Source organism: Periplaneta americana, chromosome 2 (assembly GCF_040183065.1).
Source record: "Periplaneta americana isolate PAMFEO1 chromosome 2, P.americana_PAMFEO1_priV1, whole genome shotgun sequence".
Taxonomy (NCBI): Eukaryota; Metazoa; Arthropoda; class Insecta; order Blattodea; family Blattidae; genus Periplaneta; species Periplaneta americana.
The window spans coordinates 112,496,784-112,518,132 of NC_091118.1; the positions used below are offsets into that span (position 1 = coordinate 112,496,784).

Genomic DNA, 21,349 nt, shown 5'->3' on the forward strand with positions numbered 1-21,349 from the left:
AGAACTAGGTAACTCGAAATTTGCGTTTTTTAGTTCTCTCTGTTAGAGCATAGCAAAAATCGCACAGAATGTAATGCAAGAACTAGGTAACTGATCCAACTATACCAGTGACATCTGTTTTCAAATGTAACAAACAGGTAAAAGAAAACAAGAAATATTCCCTAGTGCAATAAATAAATAAATAGACAATATCTCAAAATAGGAAAAATTGAGTTACCTAGTTCTTGCATTCAGGTGACGATATAAGAAAATAGCTCTACAATTTTTGCTGTTTTCTGACTGCAGTTTCAAATTTGCTTGTTGAAGCAATACTCCTAACATTTACAAGAAACTCTAGGTAGCATTAAGCAAGTTATATTAAAAAAAATGCCTAGAGTATTTTAGATGGATCGTCTTGTGACAGATAATAAGGCTTTACAGCTCTAAAATTCTTTAGCATTCTTTCAATTTCTGGAATCAAACATAGCCGTTTTGTGGACACATAAATAATTTCAGTTCATTTCATATCAAGCCACAAATAAACTTTTTCAAAGAGACATTTTTCTACTAAACTCATTATATGGCTTGATTAAAAATATTCCATTTTGTATTAAAGAGCATTAAAACGTGTCTGACACAATTTTGTTGATCAAATGTATTGGGCAACCAATAGCAACTAGGCCTATATTTTGTTGTGTTCCTTCAAAGTAATGTAGGCGTTTTAGTTCTTTCCAAAATTCACTGAAGTATTATCAGCACAATAACATAAACTGTTTTTAAAACATAATTGTCTTTCATAATCTATAATGGACAGTTATTATTTATGGGTACAGAATATTCACTGCATTAATTATAAAAACACAATTTTGTTTCTACTCCTTCCTTAGTAGCAAAGTATCTCAACAGTAATAAAGTATGCGTATGTTTGAACTCGTGTGTGTGTGTGTGTGTGTTTGTGTTTTTTGACATCCTAAAGTACAGTGCCGTTATTACTGAAAATGACCATAAGACATTTTTTAACTATTGTTGTCATCTTTATTCTCTCACAAGTGTATTTACTGGCTGTCGTAGAATCTTAAAATAATTATCCTACACAATCAGCTCACCTCTGATTGAGGTTCTGGCTGTGTACGTATACTCGTATTATTAGGCAGTACATCTCACTTGATATAGAGTTAGGAAGAACAATTCTTTTGTATGCATCTGAAGTCTCATTAGTATAACATGTAGCTAATCGTCGATATATGCAATGGAGGGGGAAAGAAACTGGCCAACCTACTCCTTTATCTCCTAGCCTAGTTGCCTCATACACCTTATTGTATCACTTGTGAGGTTCAGAGCTCTTGACTAAACAACAAGAACAATCAGCTGACAATAGTGAGAAAGCTTGACACAGTGATATAGCAAGTTTAGTTCCGCCTTAATTACATCGCCTGCTTCTTTACTTACGAGTATACTACACTAAAAAACTTATCTTTCTGCATTGTTGCATAAATTAATTTAAATTTAATGTAATTATTTATACGAAAATAATTACGGTACTAAAAATGACAAAATAATATAGATCATGATAATTTTCTAAAGGCAAGACTTTTTGGGTCCCGCTTCAATTTGATTGACACGGGACTTTTATGTGAAAATTGGGACATGTCCTGCCAAATCGGAATATCTGGCAACCTGGTTCAGTGCCTATACTGCCCTATACGACAAATAAGGAGATGTACACACACGGAACGGAACGGGCAGACGAGTTACAGCTCTCCTTTGCAAGCGATGCGAGTATGATCCATGTGCATGTAACTTGTACTCAAAATAACCAAACGTAGAAACTAGATCTAGTGAATTCCTCTACAATATTGTTTCGTTATTTCACAAGGATATGGGATTGACCCTTGCGTAGGCTACATTTACTAAAAATTCTCGCAATTTCTATCAGTAGTTTGTTTAGAGGGATGCTGGCAGATGTCGCCGTCGGTAGCGTAGTTGGTATAGCGCTGGCCTTCTATGCTTGAGGTTACGTGTTCGATCCCGGCATGTAAAAGAACTCCTGCGGGACAAAATTCCGGCACACTGGGGACGCTGATATAATCTCTGCAGTTGCTAGCGTCGTTAAATAAACCATACTTTTTTTGTTGGCAGATGCAAATACCTCACACATATTGAATAAAACTATTCGGTGCCTGACTTCATTTTGTTGCACTCGTTCAAGCTCTCTTGTGTTTTTCTGTGTTTACGTGCTGTGTAACATTATATTCGTTTGCATGAAATTGAAGTTTGCAAAGTTTATACATAACAGTATCCTGAATAATAGACTCCAGATGCTGACCATTTCTTGATAGAACATTAACCACTTTGCTGGGGAGACTGTCTGTTCGTTTCGGCATTTTGAAACACACTTTGTAAATGAATCGTACTCGAACTTTGTTTGTACTGAAGACTTTTGTCCTGCTCGTACTAATAGCGATGATTTGTTTCCTCAATCTATGAACATCAGTGCACAATGTGTCTCGGTAATTGAACTAGATGGTGAACAGAAATCGAAGCAAGAACCGCAAGGGGCGCATTTCCAGTGCGCTGGTATGTCTGTCACGACCTTAGTCATAACAACTTACACACCATATTTATAATTATCCGAATAGACATTAGCAAGAGAAATTACATACAGTATAAATAAAAACAATATTATTTATTTTCTTTGAAGTGTTGAACGATTCAATTTCATGGACCATATCTATACTACTTATCTCTAATTTGCGTACAATCGTTAAAGAACAAAGGCGAATCTATTGGCCAAACAATCGAGGACACATACGTCGTCGATGATAGCGACATGTATTCTAGGTGCCTGATATTCAAATGCGTCGCAAGTAGAAACAGGAATCAAAGGTTCCTCCGCAAGATTGTTTACGCAATTAAGAGATTACAATACGATCACAGTAGACAAGAAGGATCTTGCAATTCGCAGTGATTGTGAAGGAATTGTCGCGACCTCCCGTACAAAGGAAACGTTCGTTCTTGTAGTGTTAAGATTTGGTTTCGTCTTGTTACGACTCATTTAAACTAATTCAGTGTAACGTTACCGACAACTTATTGCAACATGACATAGTAGTTACATACGAGTTGCACAAATTCGATTTTAGTGTAGGTTATTATTGTGAGCTGAACAATGGATGCAATTACAGTACATTAAAAAGTGCATTGGCGATAATTCCGAGGTATGTATTTATTATTACATTCAAGTTTATAATCTGAGAATCAACAGAATAGAAATTTTATAGGCTACGTCATATTGTATTATTTTGCTCGTTTTATGCTGAGGCCAACAGAGCGCTACGCTATGTGCGCGATGTTTGCTTTGTACGCTTTATTCGCTGTATATCCGGTGGCCATACTGAAAACTATGTTTTTACGAAATCTGGAGCTAACGTAAGAGACAACAAACAATATTTCCCGCTCCATTAAAACTTTTCATGTCATAGCCCCTATGATAGTCAATCGCGCTGTAATTTGTATAATTGACAGGTTAGTGTCTAAGGAAAGCAGATGAAAGAATTTAAAATCAAAGTATTTTTTTAAGATGGCAGGGAAAAAAATACTAAATTCGAAGTGACCTATTCAAAATAGATATTTACATCTTTAAAAGTTGATCAGCGGCAAACTTTTTTTAAATAAAATAAATTAAAGGATGTTATATACAAAATAAACTCACACAACCTAGAAAAACTGAAACTTAATATTCGTGAGAAGAATGTCACTATTTCTCAACTGAAATTACGAATAGTTCATAAAGAGGTGCCAAAATGTGTTACAACGAAGGCGGCCAGTTTAAGCACCTCTATACATTAAATTCGTAACTAGCTCTAATTTCTTGTATTCCTTTATTACATAAATAGAAGTTTAATGTTCTAGCGAGTTGGCTCAGACAGTAACGTTTGGGACTCGCATTCTGGAGGTCCCGGCAACTTTTAAAGATAATTTACATTTATTCTCAATATTTCCCTTGCTTTGACCCTCCAGGTAAAGTGAAAAATAAAAAGCCAATAAAGCATCACTCATGAGCAATTAAACCAGGGGACAATCCCATGACCAAGCAATCTGACTGGGGGTTTTCATGATTTCCTGAGTCACAAAAGGCAAATGCCGGATTGGAAATTTACATACCATGATTCATCACCGTCTGTGACCAATATCATAAACATTAATAAAAATCTAAAATCAGTTACATGAACACAAGCCATCTATAACACACAATAGGAGCAGGAACTCGACAATGTTAAAAACGGCCTACTGGTATACCCACAGATCCTAAACATGCGATATGACCACAGATGTTAAAAGCGTGTATAAATAAACCTAAAAAAAAAGTTACCGGTAATATTAAGGCTAAGGTTAAAGAGGGAGGTTCTAATAGCTCTAATGCTGTTTCATGTGTAAATGTATTTATATTATTATTTATGTACAATGGCTGGAGAGGGCGTCCTACGCATATAAGACGCTAAATCGGCCTCTGGCTCAAAGCCAGAAATGTCAATAAACAACAACAATTTACATTTGTTGCACTTCCCAATCGAAACACACATTCATTTAGTCAAGTCCAGTGACCGTGATGAACCGAACAAGACTGCTGATTGGGGCATTTGAAAGCTCTTCTGATTGTAGGAAATATTTTCCAAAAGCATGAGCTCTTTGACGAGCGATAGATTCACAATCATATAATAGATGAATAGCAGTCCCATCTCTCAGTTGACATCTTAGACAAGAAGGGTTAGATGATTTTCACCATCTTATAGGACTAAAAAGTATCCTAATAAGACACTTTGTTAAGGAAACTGTATTTGTATTGTTGCATCACTGCCACTCTACGATATAGTACAAATCTATCACTTATGGTGGCAGTCTGTTGTTCGGGAGGCGTTGAATTGAATGCCACATGCAGCGAAAATGTTTTTTCCGTGTGAAATTGTTTTGTAATACCTATATTTCTTTTTCAGTCAGATCTTGTGTGCCGTTCTTTAAACTATATTTCCATACTAATTGGCATTTTATGTTTTTAGTTATTGTTAATTAAATCCGTGTTGTAACTTCAGATCTCTCTCTCTCTCATCATCATCATTTCTATTATCCAGTGCTTTCGTTGTGGCCAATATTCCCCGGTAGTTTGTAAAATCTGTTGAGGGCGTACCGGAAGTTTTTAGTTTTGCGAAAATGCTACATTTTGCGCTGTTATTCATTTTCCCTAAGGTATTAAACTGTTTAGTTTAGTTAGCAAAAGTTTATTGTAATAATATTGTACCGATATTGTACAACGGCATTTTCCTTGCGTTGTTTATGGTTGTTTTGTTGTTTAATGGGTACAAAAATTTATAAGGACTATGGAAAAAAATTATGTATTATGAATTTGAAATGTTGAAAATAAAATAATATGAGCTTTCTTTTTATCATCTATTACCACAACGGACTATGAAACAGCATTCCGCTCAACGAACGCAATTTAATTGCAGGCTAACTCCAATATTATAAATGTTCTTTTGATAAAACATGTCCCTGATTTACAGTAGTTTATTAATCTAACTGGAGATCCTGCTGCATCAGTTTGAGCTACTACTGTACGTAGAATCCTATTTATGCTCTGGTAGACGATCAGCAAGATACCAACTCCCCTGAAAGAAAAATGAGAACAGAACCATAGTCCATTTGTAGTACCGGTTGTTTTTTTAAATGAAAGGTATGCCGTCCTGAAGACGCACTGAGGTGTTCTGTGAAACGAAAGAACAGCCTGGCCATAGTATTGCGAATAATATCAGCGCTAGCCCTTTTCCCTGGGATAAGCCCAGTATGCTCGTAGTATGGTATTGTCACAGTCTAGTATATAGTCAAGAAGCTTGAGTTTTGAGGGTACTAGGAACAATAGACTGTGCAGGTACTATTTCGCATTGTCTTAATGAGGCGATAGTAGCGATCCTAGTGGTTAGCAACTATCTTTGGTTGCATATATACTACGTATTGAGCTTCGTGATTGTATATACAAGACTGTGGTATTATTCTCTCGTCCTCCCCCCCCCCCCCCAGCGATCAGAGTGCCTTTACGCGAACGATATTATGTAAATACAGAGCGACCTGCACACTAGATTATTGAAAACCATAGTGAATTGATTTAAGTAATTAAAGTATTCCGCTGAATGGGTGTGCGGCATACCCGGAATATAACCTACACCACTAATGGCTATGGTAGTAGTAGTAGTAGTAATAATAATAATAGAACAGGAAGATCAACAATGAATAATTTGTTTTAATTAAAAAATCAATGCAATACAGAAAGTAACTTCTTATACCGGTACCACTTGTGCATTTAGAGAAAACATATGACAGTGTTCCAGTTGTAAAATTATGGAATGTAGGCCTACTTCAAAATATGAGAATTAATGAACGAATTATCAAAGCTGTAAACATTTGTACAAGCATTCAATGTAAAAAAATTAAAATAGGGAAAAAATTTTCTAATGAATTTTCAGTCATCAAAGGATTACGTCAAAGTTGTTGCATATCACCAACTCTATTTAAAATGTATATACTGTACATGAAGCATTGCAAATTTGGAGAAGAAAATGTTCACAGATGGACATAGAAGCTTCAGATAAATTTATTTACAATCTTCATTTCGCTGATGATCAAATAGTCATAGCTCAGGATGAGGAAGATATGGAGTATTTGGTCAGGAAATTAATAGAAGAATATAAGTGGCGAGTAACGGTAAATTCCAATAAGTCAAACTATTTATTAATTGGAGATACAAAAATACAAAATTTAGAAATTGAAGGACACATAATTATAAGAGATTATGACGAAATAGAATACTTAGGAGTAAATATAAATAAAAGTGGAAATTAAGATGAAAAACATATAAATGATAAAGGTAAATTTACTGTATCAATTTTATGGAGTGTTGTGGGATAAGAATATAACATAATCAACAAAACAAACAAATTATAACACGATCCTTTCCTATTATCCATTATAGAGCAGATTTTGTTACCATTGTAGGTAACTTAATTATGTCATTGTTTTTTTTAAGGTCAGTTCAGTTTTTATAAAATAACATGAGCATTATACAAATGATTCAAAATTCACAAAAATGTCCCCAGTCACCAAATGTTCTATTTCTTAAATATCCATAGTCATTGAACATATTGCTTATTGGACATTTTGATTTCTGGTGATTTCTGTCTATTGAACATTTTAACTTATGGAGATTTCTGTATATTGGACATGACTTGTAGACATTTCTGTATATTGGACTTTTTTTCAGGTTCTTTTTTTTTTAATAAACACTTTACATAATTTACATTAAATGAGAAAGATCTCATCCATCGAAATAGAGTTAGGAAATGATCCCAGGATGGAGGTAGCATTCATTCCCTTGCTGAACCGCAGTTCCAATGCGTTGACGAAGGAAATTGATACATCTAGGATCGCTGGTACAGGACAGTAGGCGTGTACCAATTTGGGTCAGTACCATGGACCAAAGGTCTCAACTGCAAAAGCGACGAAGATATAATTTGATGTTAAATGTTCATATTTACGTCGTTTAGCATGATAAGCGGATTCAACAGCAGATCCAGCACAATTGACAGATAACAAATAAGCTAAATTAATTATTGGCAACAAATGGATTTTTGGTGTCGAGCTGTCAGTGCCTCAAGAAGAGAAAAAAAAATAAAAATTAAGTTATTAGGCAAAAATAGAGTCAACCATACAATTTTAGATGACATTTCGACAAATCAGTTAAGTGATATAGGCACGTGCATAGGATGGAGGCAGACTTTCCAAAAGTGTATTCGAGTGGATTCAAGAAGGGAGAGGGGAAAACCAAGAACTACCTGGCGAGATGACCGCAAGAAATTTGGAATATGATTACTGCGCGATAGAGAAGAGTGGAGTTGCTGGTGTTTTCCACAGTGGTTTACTGTCGTACCCATCGGGCATAGATTTGCCGATAGTTTAGTCAACTGTCCGAAGACAGGTTTGAACCTCACAAGTAACACCAATAAAGCATCACTCATGAGGCAACTAAGCTAGGAAACAATGAGGAAGAGTGGCCAGTTACTTGCTCCCTCCATTGCATACATACATCGCTGGCTATTTTTTTAAATAGCAAAATATTACACTAAGCAGATTTCAGAATTCAGATGTATACAAACACTTGTCCTTCCTCTGACACTTAAGTGAGATGTACTGCTTGATAATGGACGTACGTATCAGCCAGAACTTCAATCAGAAGTAAATAATAATAATAATAATAATAATAATAATAATAATAATAATAATAATAATAATAATAATAATAATAATAATAATAAAACCGTTACCCAAATATTGATCGCTTTATTTCCATTCTCGTGGAAATATATGTATGCGCTTTCTGACCACACTGTCATTATCACAGCATGACGCAATACTGCTGCTTAAAGTGTATGCTTTAGATAATACAGGACGAAGAAGAAAATTGAAAATTGACAATATCCACCGGAATAGTGCGACATAAAGTGGAAAATTGCGGTGACTGAAGAATAAGGAATGACGTCATAGGGTTTGTTGCGTCACTGCAATGATTGCGCACGCGCGGGACAAGCAACCAGCTGTTTGTTCGTGCATCAGCTGTAGTCCGTCAACAACTCTCCAACGCAGCTCTACCTCCGGTCCGGGCGGGAATCGAACCACAGGCGAGTTGAGTTCTCTCTTATGTTTTGTGTTTAGGTTAAGCTCGTCAGCCCATCGATCTGTCAGCTTTCAGGACGATGAACCGAGAATCGAGCAACCAAGACGACTGTATTTACGCCAGCGATTCGTATCTGTTTAGGTTTTATATGCGTCGCTTGTTCGTGGACAAAATAATAATGGTGAATATGCGTTACGGTATATATTATACACAGTCTAGTATATACAGTCACGAAGCTTGAGTTGTGAGAGTGCTAGGAACAATAGACTGTGCCGGTACTATTTCGCATTGTCTGCAATGAGGCGATATTAGCGATTCTAGTGGTTAGCAACTATCTATAGATGCATATTTACTACGTATGAGCTTCGTGACTGTGTCTATTAGACTGTGGTATATATCTAGACTTTGTAACGACCACTGCCTGCTGGATCGCATTTTATGGCTGCGTAACTGCCTGCCCATTAGAATGAATTATAATTTTTAATTTGGAATCTTAGAAGTAATTACAGTGTATGTAAGTGAATGTTTATTAATTATACGATTTTTTCATTGAAATATATTGGAAGTAAGAAATACTCGAGTTAAAATATGTTTCATTAAATTTTCTAAACAAGATTTTTTGTAGGATATATAAAACTTGGTTTCCTAAACATAACAATATTAATTATAATATTTTTATAATGGTGTAAGTTTTCCCTATTAAGATTTTAATTAAGCTAATTTCTTGTCATTTTAAGTGTACCGTAACTTATGTCATCCATGGTATTACAGCAACAAGAAGTAGAATGGATCAGAATACAATATCTCGTGAAACATATTGAGTTATAACTTAATTCCAAAAGTATGGCGTAAATTATCTGTTAGCAGTATTTTACTCAGCAGTTCTTTTCGTGGGGGGGGGGGGATTTTTTAATGAGTCTGTAATTTATCACACTTCGAATCAGCGTTTTTATACTGTAGGCCTATATGGTGAAGTTAGTTTCTGGCAATACTGAACTTAATAAAACAGTAGCCTTAGTAGTATTCATATGTATAACATTTCCATGGATTTATTTATTTTTTATTTTAGTAGGTTATTTTACGACGCTTTATCAACATCTTAGGTTATTTAGCGTCTGATGAGATGAAGGTGATAATGCCGGTGAAATGAGTCCGGAGTCCAACACCGAAAGTTACCCAGCATTTGCTCATATTGGGTTGAGGAAAAACCCCGGAAAAAACCTCAATCAGGTAACTTGCCCCGACCGAGAATCGAACCCGGGCCACCTGGTTTCGCGGCTAGACGCGCTAACCGTTATTCCACAGATGTGGACTCCATGGATTTAAAGAAACTGCTATTTTACAAGCAGGAAGTTACCACCATACTGTCGTTAATTCGAACGATTTCCAATAATCTCTTAGCTCGTTAATTAATGTGTTTGGATGTAGTATCGTTGGAAAAAGAACTAAGTTTTAAGTTCAGTATTAATATTATTACACATTAAGCACTGCGAAAGGATCCGGACACCCTGGGCCGTCGTTTCCCTAAGCCCTTGTCTCTTCTGGTACTTAGGATGTCGTAACATAGTTAGTTTAGGGTACTTTGCATATTGTGATGTTTTAAAGCTGTGGGCACTACCTGCCACCTAGCGGCAAAATAACTTCTTTCATTACTGCACCACGGCCGTGCTCGCACATGAGTGCTGATTGAATAGGCAGTATAAGCAGCCATAAGATGCGATCCAGCAGGCAGTGGTAACGACGTATTAGTTATTGACTGTTTGTCAACATGCGCCTTTAATGCATTTGTGCTGAGCAAATCATGTAGCCATCATAAATAAATATCGTGTTCTCGTTCCTGTTGAGGATCAATTGGTAATTCTGTAAATTTACTGTGTACTTTTCATGGAATTTTTAGTAATATACCAGGGTTGAAGTATATACTTTTAATAATAATAATAATAATAATAATAATAATAATAATATTTTAAATTTGAAGGGTTGATAGCAAAACCGGACAAGTCCAAAACTTCCAAATTTGCGCATAGTACAATTCTCTTCACTTCATTTCAAGCGGCATCTATTGACATAACAAGTTTATACAAAAACCGAATTTGTGCCATTGAAATTAGTGTTTGAAAATATAGCGTTTCGTCCAATGTTTTTCTAGCAAAAGACGGACAAGTCACAGACTTATCCGGTTCTTGTTAGAAAATATCATGAAGATGGTTTTAGTGTTGTCTTCTTTTGTTTCATCGCCTAATTAGTTATTGTTGGTGTTATTGGTTAAATATTTCGTTTTACAAATGAATGATCATCAAAATGAACCAGATCAAAAAAAAAAGCAAGTCATCAGAATGAGGAAAATGTTGAGGTGGCAGAAGATGACTATAGCAGTGGGTGCGATGAGTGAAAACAGCTATAATAATAATAATAATAATAATAATAATAATAATAATAATAATAATAATAATAATAATTTTTGATTTAGCATAGTTTATTGTATTGTTATCAGAATAATTATTTTTCGGTGGTACTTGACGTGCCAAGATTTCAAAGACTGAAGGACATAAATTTAGAAAGAGAAAAATGTAAACATGACAGTGTTGTTTTTCTTGTTCAGGAAATCATTCCAACATTAAGTTTTTTATTTAATAAAACACTTATAAAATATTTATTTGCATGTTGATACTGTTAACAATATGAATGAAACATTATTTTATATACTTTTTCTCAATTAATGTGTGTACATATAAAATTTTCTGCAGAAAGTGGATACAGCCAAAAGCTTTCCTCCTCCCAAGAAACCATATAAAAGAGAGCAGTGAAACGTTTTACCAAAGTTAGTAGATGTGCGAGAAACCTATATAAAATATGTCAGATTATTTTATTGTATGAGAAATGTGAGAGATAGTTTTTTTTCGTTTTCTGAAAAATTAATATTTTGGACTTGTCCGGTTTTTGCTATCAACTCTTCATTTTATCAAAGAAATAGGCGTGATGTTCGTTAAGGTACACAGACTCGCCAATTCAGTTGAAATTGCAGTGGCAAATGTTTAAATTAAATAGCGTTTTACAAGCATTGCTGTTACATGGTGCATTACTTACTCGACTACCTCGCGGAAGAAGGCTTTCTTTTACACACTTATGCGATATGGAGGATCGGGAGATATAGCTCTTTCCCTGGCATCTGAGTATTCAAATGTCACCAGTGTCTTGACAGCATTTTAAATAAAAAATAAATCAAAATTCACACATTCCGATTTTTGTTGTTGTGTGAACAATTGTTAATTTTAGCTCAAATTTTATACACGTGCTTTAGTATGAACGAGGACCTAAAGTTTCACAACAATTCAATTGATTTTTTTTAGCTAATAATGCAAAACAAAATCGTATGCCAAGGCGTGAGAACACGCCTACGCCAGGGCTATTTGTGTACAAACGCGCTACCAAAGGTATGCATGATTTATTTACATACTTGGTTTCTAGTAGAGTTACACGTACTGACAACAAAGGAAAATTGAGGGTCGACGCTAATTTTGGGGCCATGTCTTTCACCTTCTTGCCTAAACACTTGTACAACCACATGTGGCATCCTTAGCACTCCATGTGTCCAACTGAATGGCTCTTGAAATGCATTCCCTCCAGTCGTACGTTGCATCATTGCGAAGAAATGAATTCATACTACGGTCCTCCGAAGGATTCCCCTGGACCTTAAATACAAGTATTTTTATTCGAATTCAATTTATTTTCCATCGATATTTTGCCTTCCATTGATAGCAGTTTTGTACAGAATATCGGTAACTGGTGGCATGGTTGGCTTGGCTTTACAAGGGCTGGAAGAGTCACGGCTGGACCCGGGACGAGTCTGTACACTGAGACACGCTTTGGCGCTTTTTGCGCCCTTCATGTGCGATGATTGTACAAGTCCGACAGGTGGCCTGGGTGGTATTCGTGATTCCGATGCTGGTAGGTGGCCCATCTTGCCTCAGCTGGTCCCGTTTCACGGACGAGTAGCCTGGCAAGGCCCGGAGCACAAGCCCTTCCTGTCATCATTGACTGACAGGTGGACCCTCTGCCTCTGATAGAGCTAGATCCATCCTCACACGAGTAGCTTAATGAATCCCAAGGACCTTTAGCCGCAGCCCCTTCTTACATCAGCATCGGAATTCCGTACTACGCCCAAGACTTCACCCCACCCTATTCGTATTTTTACTATTGGAGATGACAGATGAAATGAGAGGGAGGTGGAGAGTATTATACATACGTATTCAACGTTATTGGCCCCTGTCCTTGGTGGTTGTTTGGCTAGTGAGCGAGCTTTGTGTTGCGTCATAAAAAAAGAAATTTAATCACAAGTGTGCATAGGAGGGGAAGATGAAAGAGGAAGAATGAAAATAATATCTATGCTCGTAGCTGAAGGACACTCATGTCAAGAAAATGTTAAGTCATCATGCCATTGTTTAGTCAACAGACGTGGTGGTTGGTAACGAAGCGTGTGAAAGAATATTGTGTTTTTAAGACGGAGTGTACCGCGACATGATAAGAAGGAAATGTTGGGTGTTATGACTGCGCTGCCTGACCTGTGTGACCCAGCCCGCCAGTAGTGATGACGTGATGAGTACTTAACTCGCTCTTGGTCTAACTACTTACTTTTTGCAAAGGCCAAAATTCCTGAATCAAGCTGTACATACATACATATAGGTCTCGCAAGCAGGGAGTACCGACGGAAGGAATGCGAATGAAACAATGCGATAAGGAAGAGCGGGCAACAGAAAAGGTCACGAGATAGCTTGAATGATATTCAAGAATACAATCGGAAGAGAAATGATGTCGATAGAATCAGTCTTGCATTGTGATAGTTACATTACGACTTTAGTTTGTTTCATTGCATGTGAATACGTGTCTTGTATCGCATGCTCATTCATAAACGTATGTTGAGGGTTTAATTAGCTTCGAAATTTTCTCTTGCTACGTTCTTTATTTCCACAGCGGTCCTCATTTGTTCATCTTCATGGAAGAGACAGTATTTCCATCGGCCCGTAGCTCTCGCCCCTCGGCGTGCCTACATACACACGTCAAAACAGACAGCAACGCCACCATTGCTTTTCGGTAATCGTTCCTTGCGCGAGCTATACATACATACATACATACATACATGCTACGCGCCGAAGTTAAATTTGCGTCCGGAAAGATTGTGAATCATCGTTCCCTTTCCCTCCGGCCTTTGTGACCTATATGAGTAAATACTGAGCTGATAAAGAGGTATTTACTGTTCGTGCCAGCGAGTTGTATGAGACAGTGGTGAATAATGTGTATAGGAGGTGCTGAAAGTGTTATACCTGTATAAATACTGTGAAAGTGTTAATATAATACACCGTATTTCTTTATATATATCTTGTAACATGACCACACTCACAGACGAAACAGTAGGTTGTATACTAACAACTAGAGCAATTAGAGCTACTATAAAAGATAACGCTCGTCTCTTGCATTCACGGGATGCAAATTTAACTTAGGGGTGTAGTACATACATACATACATACATACATACATACATACAATGCTCAAAGAAATTGTTGCATATTATTTTATTGAAAACTTATGCAATATTTCTTCAGTCCAAAATGAATTCGCTTTTTATTTATAAGTTCGCAATAAAATAATGCGCAACAATTTCTTTGAGAACTGTACGTACATTGCAGTCATCAGTGATATAGGAACAAACGTAACTATCTGAGAGATAATTCTGCGTGAAGAATATTTCTCTCCTAAAAGTACTTGGCTGCTCTAGAAGTGCCATTTCCTCGCAAAACAAGAAGCTTACTGTGAATATGATATGGAAGGGGAGTATTTCTTTTCATCCGGAGGCTTCCTCGTCTGAACCAAATGCTGTTTACAGTCTTCTATCGTATCCCAGATCACATATGTATTACAGCCTTTATAGGCTTTGAAGGCAACAACTTTTATCAATTTCACTATGCTTCCATCTAGCATAAACAGTCACGTTATAACTCTCAATTAAATTGCGTGAAGCAACTGTACTTCTATCTAGCGGTCGTCCTCAGCCGACGATGGCGATCCTGGCGGTTGTTTTCTTCCACATGTACCGATTTTAACATGGGGATGGCCAATCTGCTATATATGTAATCATGGATCGTATTATGAAATGCCCTAATGTTGGCGAAGTATATGTATTTTATAACCTTCACGTTTTATTTCAGTTTGATTTGAATGTTTTACATAATAAACTTACTTTTTTCAGTTAATAGGTATTTAACTTTTCGTCTTATATCGAACCAATTAATTAATTAATTCATTCATTCATTCATTCATTTATTTACTCACTCATGTATGTTCAAGCTACAATACTGGGTGTTCATTTCAAAGTGTGTCATGACGTCACTGTTGTTGGGTCACCGATTTGAAGCGAGTTTCAGCTTATATGTCAGAGAAGTTGTCTATTATTTAAGGCGTTCTTCAATCTGAACTTGAGAACGTGTACGGTATAACTTGAACGTCGTAACAACAGATGGCGGTCTGTACGGTCTGTGTGCTACCATAACCTCTTTCGAACTGTGTTTTGCGCCGGCAAGTCGTACGCAGGGTATTTATCATCATCGTACGGTAACATTCCACAACACAAATCAAATGCTCCGTGTCCATGTTGACCATCGAAGTTAAAGTCAACAAATACGTAAGTAATCGTCTTAACCCTCTCCACATATCCCGACAGTACGTATTTCCAAACAGTTCACATTCCTGCCACTACCGGCGTTACCGTACGTATCGGTACGTACTCTTCAGAATGAACGCCGTACTTGCTAGGCAACTTCTCTGCCTCTCAGGTTATACACCTCTGCGGAAGTGTAGGAAAATTGAATTCTCTAGGCTCATCGGCTAGCCACATGACGACATACAGCGAGCCATGACACATTTTGAACTGAACACCCAGTAGAGCTAGGTTCCACTGTTATAGTAGCTACGTGCAATGAATTCGCAATACAATGGAACAAACAAGATACAGTAAACTAAAAAGAACAGTGGAAGAATACAATAAAATAACGCAATAATAATAATAATAATAATAATAATAATAATAATAATAATAATAATAATAAAAGAAATAAACAGGAAAGGCATTATTAAAAAAAAACTATATGTACATCCGTTTGTTGATAGTGAAATAAAAGCAATATTCATTTCGAATGGCTGACGTACAATAAGTATAGATAATTATTATTTCTTCCCGTTCTGTACAACTGTGTATAAACATTGATTTACTCTTAGTTACAACGGTTTTAGAATGTACGAGTGTTAATTAATAAAAGGAACATTATTTTATTTTCCTGTAGCTTGCGTATATCCTCTTTATGTACAAGGACATGGTTTTGTTTTATTATGTCGGCTGCTGCTACTGGCTTAGTTAGGTCAGGACGAATACCAGACAGTTCATGGCAAGTCCTCGGTCTCATCTCGCTGTCACCTGTTCATAGACGCAGTGCTAGATAATATCACAGTGAATACTGTTCTCCAACCAGGAGATCAACCGTGAAAGGAATGTGCTTTACTGTTGCGTCATCTATTGGAGCGAAGTAGATAGATAATATTATCGTTATAACGTCGGTTTAAAAAACATGCGCTCTCCTGCATTTGTTATTTCCTGTATGGAGAGATTAAAAGACCAGGAGATTAACAGTGATCTAATTTTGTAACTAGGGTAGTATAAACATGTGTGCATCAATGTTATTGTTTGTGCTGTGAGAGCGAGCCAATAGAGATACGAGTACCCACGTGTGTGACCTTATGACATCTTATGACATCAACATTCATTCACAGCATTACCCCGCTGCGTTTCATCCTGCAGAGACTTTCTCGTGGTTGGAGCACAGTAAGTATCGTTTAGTCTCCGAATAAAAATGTTAGTTACTTCTTATTGTGTTGAACTGCTCAGTATAATTCTTCCAATAGGAACAAAAAGTTTTGAATGGCATTGAACGGATATTGTTAAGCTACGTGAAGAATGTACGAAATATCTTAAGTTATCTAAGAAAATGTATCAACAATCCAGTCGAGTAATGATCCAATGGAGTAACAAAATCGGTAAAAGCGAGCCAAGGAAAGCGTCCACTTTCTTTACAGGCTGCTAAAAGCGGTTCATTGTGCACTGAATAAAAATCCGAAAATGATTGCTCCGAAGGTAATTGCAGGACTTGAGAGTCGTGGTGTGAAATATAATTTTATCGAACTACGACCCGCAGAATGGCTGTAGGCGTAAAGATCAAGTTTTTAGAATACAGCTTGTTCTTCCCTCACAATTTGGCTGTTATCTGACCCGAAGACACTGTATTCACTTTCACTTACGTCTGTGAAGATTACCCAGAGTTTACTCTAATGGTTTCTTAATGTCGTTTGAGTTATTTTTATCGTACGACAATAAACTGAGACATACAGTTTTACTTTGCTGTATTCTGGTCTTGATTTTCTCTTCATCAAATCCATTTCTATTCACAATTGTTGCTAGATACTTCACTCTTTCTACGTGTATAAAATTTTATTCCATCATATATAATTAATTTATATAATACCACTCTGTCAAGAGTTTATAACCAAATATTCTGTTTATTAATGTATGTTTCGTATTGTGCGAATGATCTCATATCACGAATTCAAATTCATGATCATCCTGAGGTCTAGTACTTGGTCGTCTGCAAAATTAAGTGAGAATTTATTGAACTTCCGCTATTGGAATACCCATTCTTTTTATAGTTTCAATTCCATTCTTAGCGTATAGGCCTACTCTCGAGATATATACCCTAATAATTTTAAATTAATTTAATATGTTTACCTTTAAATTCGCAAAGTGTCCTATAGGATACAACAGGTTAATAGGCTATATGCTATAATTTAATAGAACAATAGAAAAAAATTGGTAGGAAAATTAAAATTTCACAATAGACTACTATAATATTGTACAATATCAGAGACCGGAAATATTGGGAAGCCGGGATTAAGATAATGAATCAGATAGACAATTGATGACTAATTGTTAATGTTCCATGCCATCTATACTAATAATAAATCTGTAGCCGAAATTTTTCTGGTAATTTTCTATTTTCCAAAAATAATTGGTCCTAACATATATAATTAACCACCCTGAAACCGAAAATCGCTTTTTTGAAATTTTTGTCTGTCTGTATGTTTGTTACCTTTTCACGCGATAATGGTTGAACCGATTTCGATGAAAATTGGAATATAAATTAAGTTCGTTGTAACTTAGATTTTAGGCTATATGGCATTCAAAATACATTATTTAAAACGGGGGGTTATAAGAGGGTCTGAATTAAATAAATCGAAATATCTCGCTTATTATCGATTTTTGTGAAAAATGTTACATAACAAAAGTTTCTTTAGAAATAAATTGCGATAAGTTTTATTTCATGCAAAATTTTAATAGGACTGATATTTAATGAGATAAATGAGTTTTAAAATTAAAATAACTGCCATCTAAGGCCGTGTAATGAATTAAAAAACAAATGACTTCGTCTATAAGGGGCCTTGGACAGCAACAATCGAAAGCTATGAAAGATAGCCTACAGAGAATGTTTCTGGTTGTATGAAGTAAAATCGGAAGCTAAATTAACCGATTTGTGTAATTAATTATTATTTCACCATTGGAAAGTGTAGTTTCTCTATATGGGCATAATGTTATAATGTTATTACAGTAACTTCGGAGTGAATTGAGGACAGGTAAGATTAAAATAGCTTATTATTCACAAACAACTTGATAGGCTATTCTGTGTATTCGTTTCCTGTATTTCTTAAAATAATGTTTATCTCAGAGAATTAACGAACCACAAGAGTGAATTGATTTAGTATGCAGTAATAATATACTAGCTTAGCATTCCATTATTTTATAATCCAAATTTTAACTATGCTCAATTAAGTCGTGTTAAAATACATATGCATTAAATGCAATGCAAAAAAATTGGGTAATGAGCCAAGCAGATTATGTTGCGCTGTTGTAAAATAAAATTTGTTCTTCCTGAGATTCAAGAGCCCCCATAACTTACTTATCGGTGTACATCCGTTATCAACACATTTTTATACAATATAATATAATATAATATAATATAATATAATATAATATAGTATAGTATAGTATAGTATAGTATAGTATAGTATAGTATAGTATAGTATAGTATAGTATAGTATAGTATCAATATAATATAATATAATATAATATAATATAATATAATATAATATAATATAATATAATATAATATAATATAATTTAAGTTAAGTTATTTGAAGGGTTCAGAACCATAGTGGCCCAAGCGCCATTTACTGAATACGTAGAAAACAAGGGTTAAAATTAAGTTATTATCATACTCGTAATTCAGTGGAAACATATAGCAAGTAAAATAAAGTATACACATTAAATCTAAATGATATGTCAGTCTTCATTAAAGTATGGATGCATGTAATAAAAATTAAGAAACATGTTAAAGAAATTGACATTGCACCAAATGAGGTGGTCTCTGGACCAAAATGATCGCATTTTAATTATTTAAATACAATTTAAATTAAGTAACATATTAAACGATTTATCCTTCTATCAAACACGAATGCTCCCTGGATCAAATGTCCTATTTTAAATATGCTATTACTTTATATTTATTTCTAACGGGTGCAGCGGAGCGCACGGGTACGGCTAGTTAGAGAAATAAATAAATACTAGTGCAGGGATGTCGAACAGCGCTCTCAAACTGCGAAACGATTAATAGTGTTTCCTACCGTAGCTGAGCTGAAACTACAGTCAGCTCGCTGTAGCAGTGTTCTGTACGCAGTGTGTTTATCAACTCTGGCGGCTGGTACGGATATGGAACGACGATTCAATAGTGAGTGGACAGATAAATATTTATTTATCTTAAAGGACGGAAAGGCACATTGCTTAATATGTAGAAAAGAACTTGGATACATTAGCCATCATAATATTAAAAGCCATTTTAATTCTACACGTCATGTTGAAGCTTATGGACTAGAAAAGTTATCCGGTTTCACTCGTTAAAAGGCTGTAGAAGAATTAAAATCAAGATAGAATTCAGAAAACCTTCCATCATCATCGGGTGTGAGTAGAATAAGCTTGGTTCGTGCTAGCTACAAAATTTGTGAAATTATTGCAACGGTTTCAAAGCTATTTACTGACGGAGAATTTGTGAAAGGCTGTCTCATAGCTGTTGCAAAAGGGATATGTCCGGAATACTTTAATGATTTTAAATCTCTATGTTTGTCTCTTAATATTTTTGCAGAGCGCGTATCATAAATGGGAGGTAACTTGGAGGAACAACTGATAGCAAGAATGAAAACTTTCACTTATTACTCACTATAGCTCTTGATGAAAGTACCGACCGGAAAGATACGGCTCAGCTAGCTACAGTATATTCATAAGGAATGTCGAATCAGATTTTAATGTTCATGGAGATCTTGCAGATGTCATTTCACTAAAGGATGGAACTCGAGGAGGAGATATTTTTGAATCTGTAACAAAAACTATGAACAAATTTCAAGTCACGCTAAAAGCAATTAATTTTATACATCGAAATAATTTACGTTTCTGAACTTAAAGTTGCACTGCTACAACACAAACACACAAAGTTGATATTTTAAACATGATATTAACAACATTATTAATATGATTTACCTATTTCCGTCACTAACGAACAACATTCATGGAATGATCCAATAGATAAAACTCTATTATTATTATTATTATTATTATTATTATTGCTACATTCTTTGTTTATCAGACTTCGTCAAGTGCAAATCTAAACTGAGATCCTAATCAATTGGTAAGATGTATAAAAAGTTATCAAAGTACCAGCCGCCGCAGTTTCGCCTTTGTTTACTATCATTCGACCGGACTGCCTGCTACCTGTGTTCAACCGTTGCACTGTAAGGGAGGAGTGAAGGCTCTGCAGTTCACAGCTCGAGAGCGCTGTTCGACAACCCTGTACTAGTGGCTTGTGCAGCAAATACTGCAAACTAAGTCCATAAAAAGTTAAAATAAAAATTGTTCAGATTTATTTTCAATAAAGAATACCAGACATTTTGAAAGTTATTTGCTTCCATAATAGTGAAACATACTCCCTCTGAATGTTTTTCTTATGCCAAATACTTTTCCTTGAACCTATCCGTCTTCAGTTCTTATATTTCAATGCGAAATCGCAAGTAACAATATCAGAACGATCAGGGAGTTTTTCATGTGGGAGTAATGCAGTAGCTATTTCAGGTCATTGCGGATTGTAGGTGAAAGTTAAGAAAATGTAAAGTTTGTCATGCTTTGAACAAAAGACTTAGCATCTTGGTATAGATACAGCAGGTTTCGTGAACGACCCTGAAATGTAGAGGGCAGAATCACTTCTTTCCCACTAAGAGATCTTGCTGAGGTGATCAAGAGACTACAAAATCTTGTAGGCCTCTTATTTTATCTGTAAGTAATACCTTATGGTCTTTTCTTAGGAATTGTAATTTTTGCGCTTCAGACAATATTGATCTACCAAATACTGCTGGATTAATTTGTGTAACAATGAATGTTATCCCGTATATTATCTGTAATATAGGCTGTTGTGAGGAATCTATTGCTGAGATGCGGAAAATGAGGCGAATGATATG

General features: G+C 35.6%; 1 protein-coding gene across 4 annotated transcripts in view; it reads left to right on the top strand.

Annotated features, from left to right (window-relative positions):
* TP53INP (Tumor protein p53 inducible nuclear protein) overlaps positions 1 to 21,349 on the top strand; it is a 141,772-nt gene that overhangs the window by 40,593 nt on the left and 79,830 nt on the right. The window contains exon 1 of one of the 4 annotated variants that reach the window (XM_069818321.1): positions 2,953 to 3,194. The exons of 1 other annotated variant lie outside the window; for it this stretch is intronic. In XM_069818321.1, coding sequence (XP_069674422.1) covers positions 3,150 to 3,194 — 45 coding nt within the window. In that variant the 5' untranslated portion in view covers positions 2,953 to 3,149. Of the gene's footprint in view, positions 1 to 2,952; positions 3,195 to 8,586; positions 8,700 to 8,751; positions 8,877 to 21,349 lie in introns of those variants that run through there. 2 more of the 4 variants (XM_069818322.1, XM_069818320.1) reach the window with 2 other exon arrangements.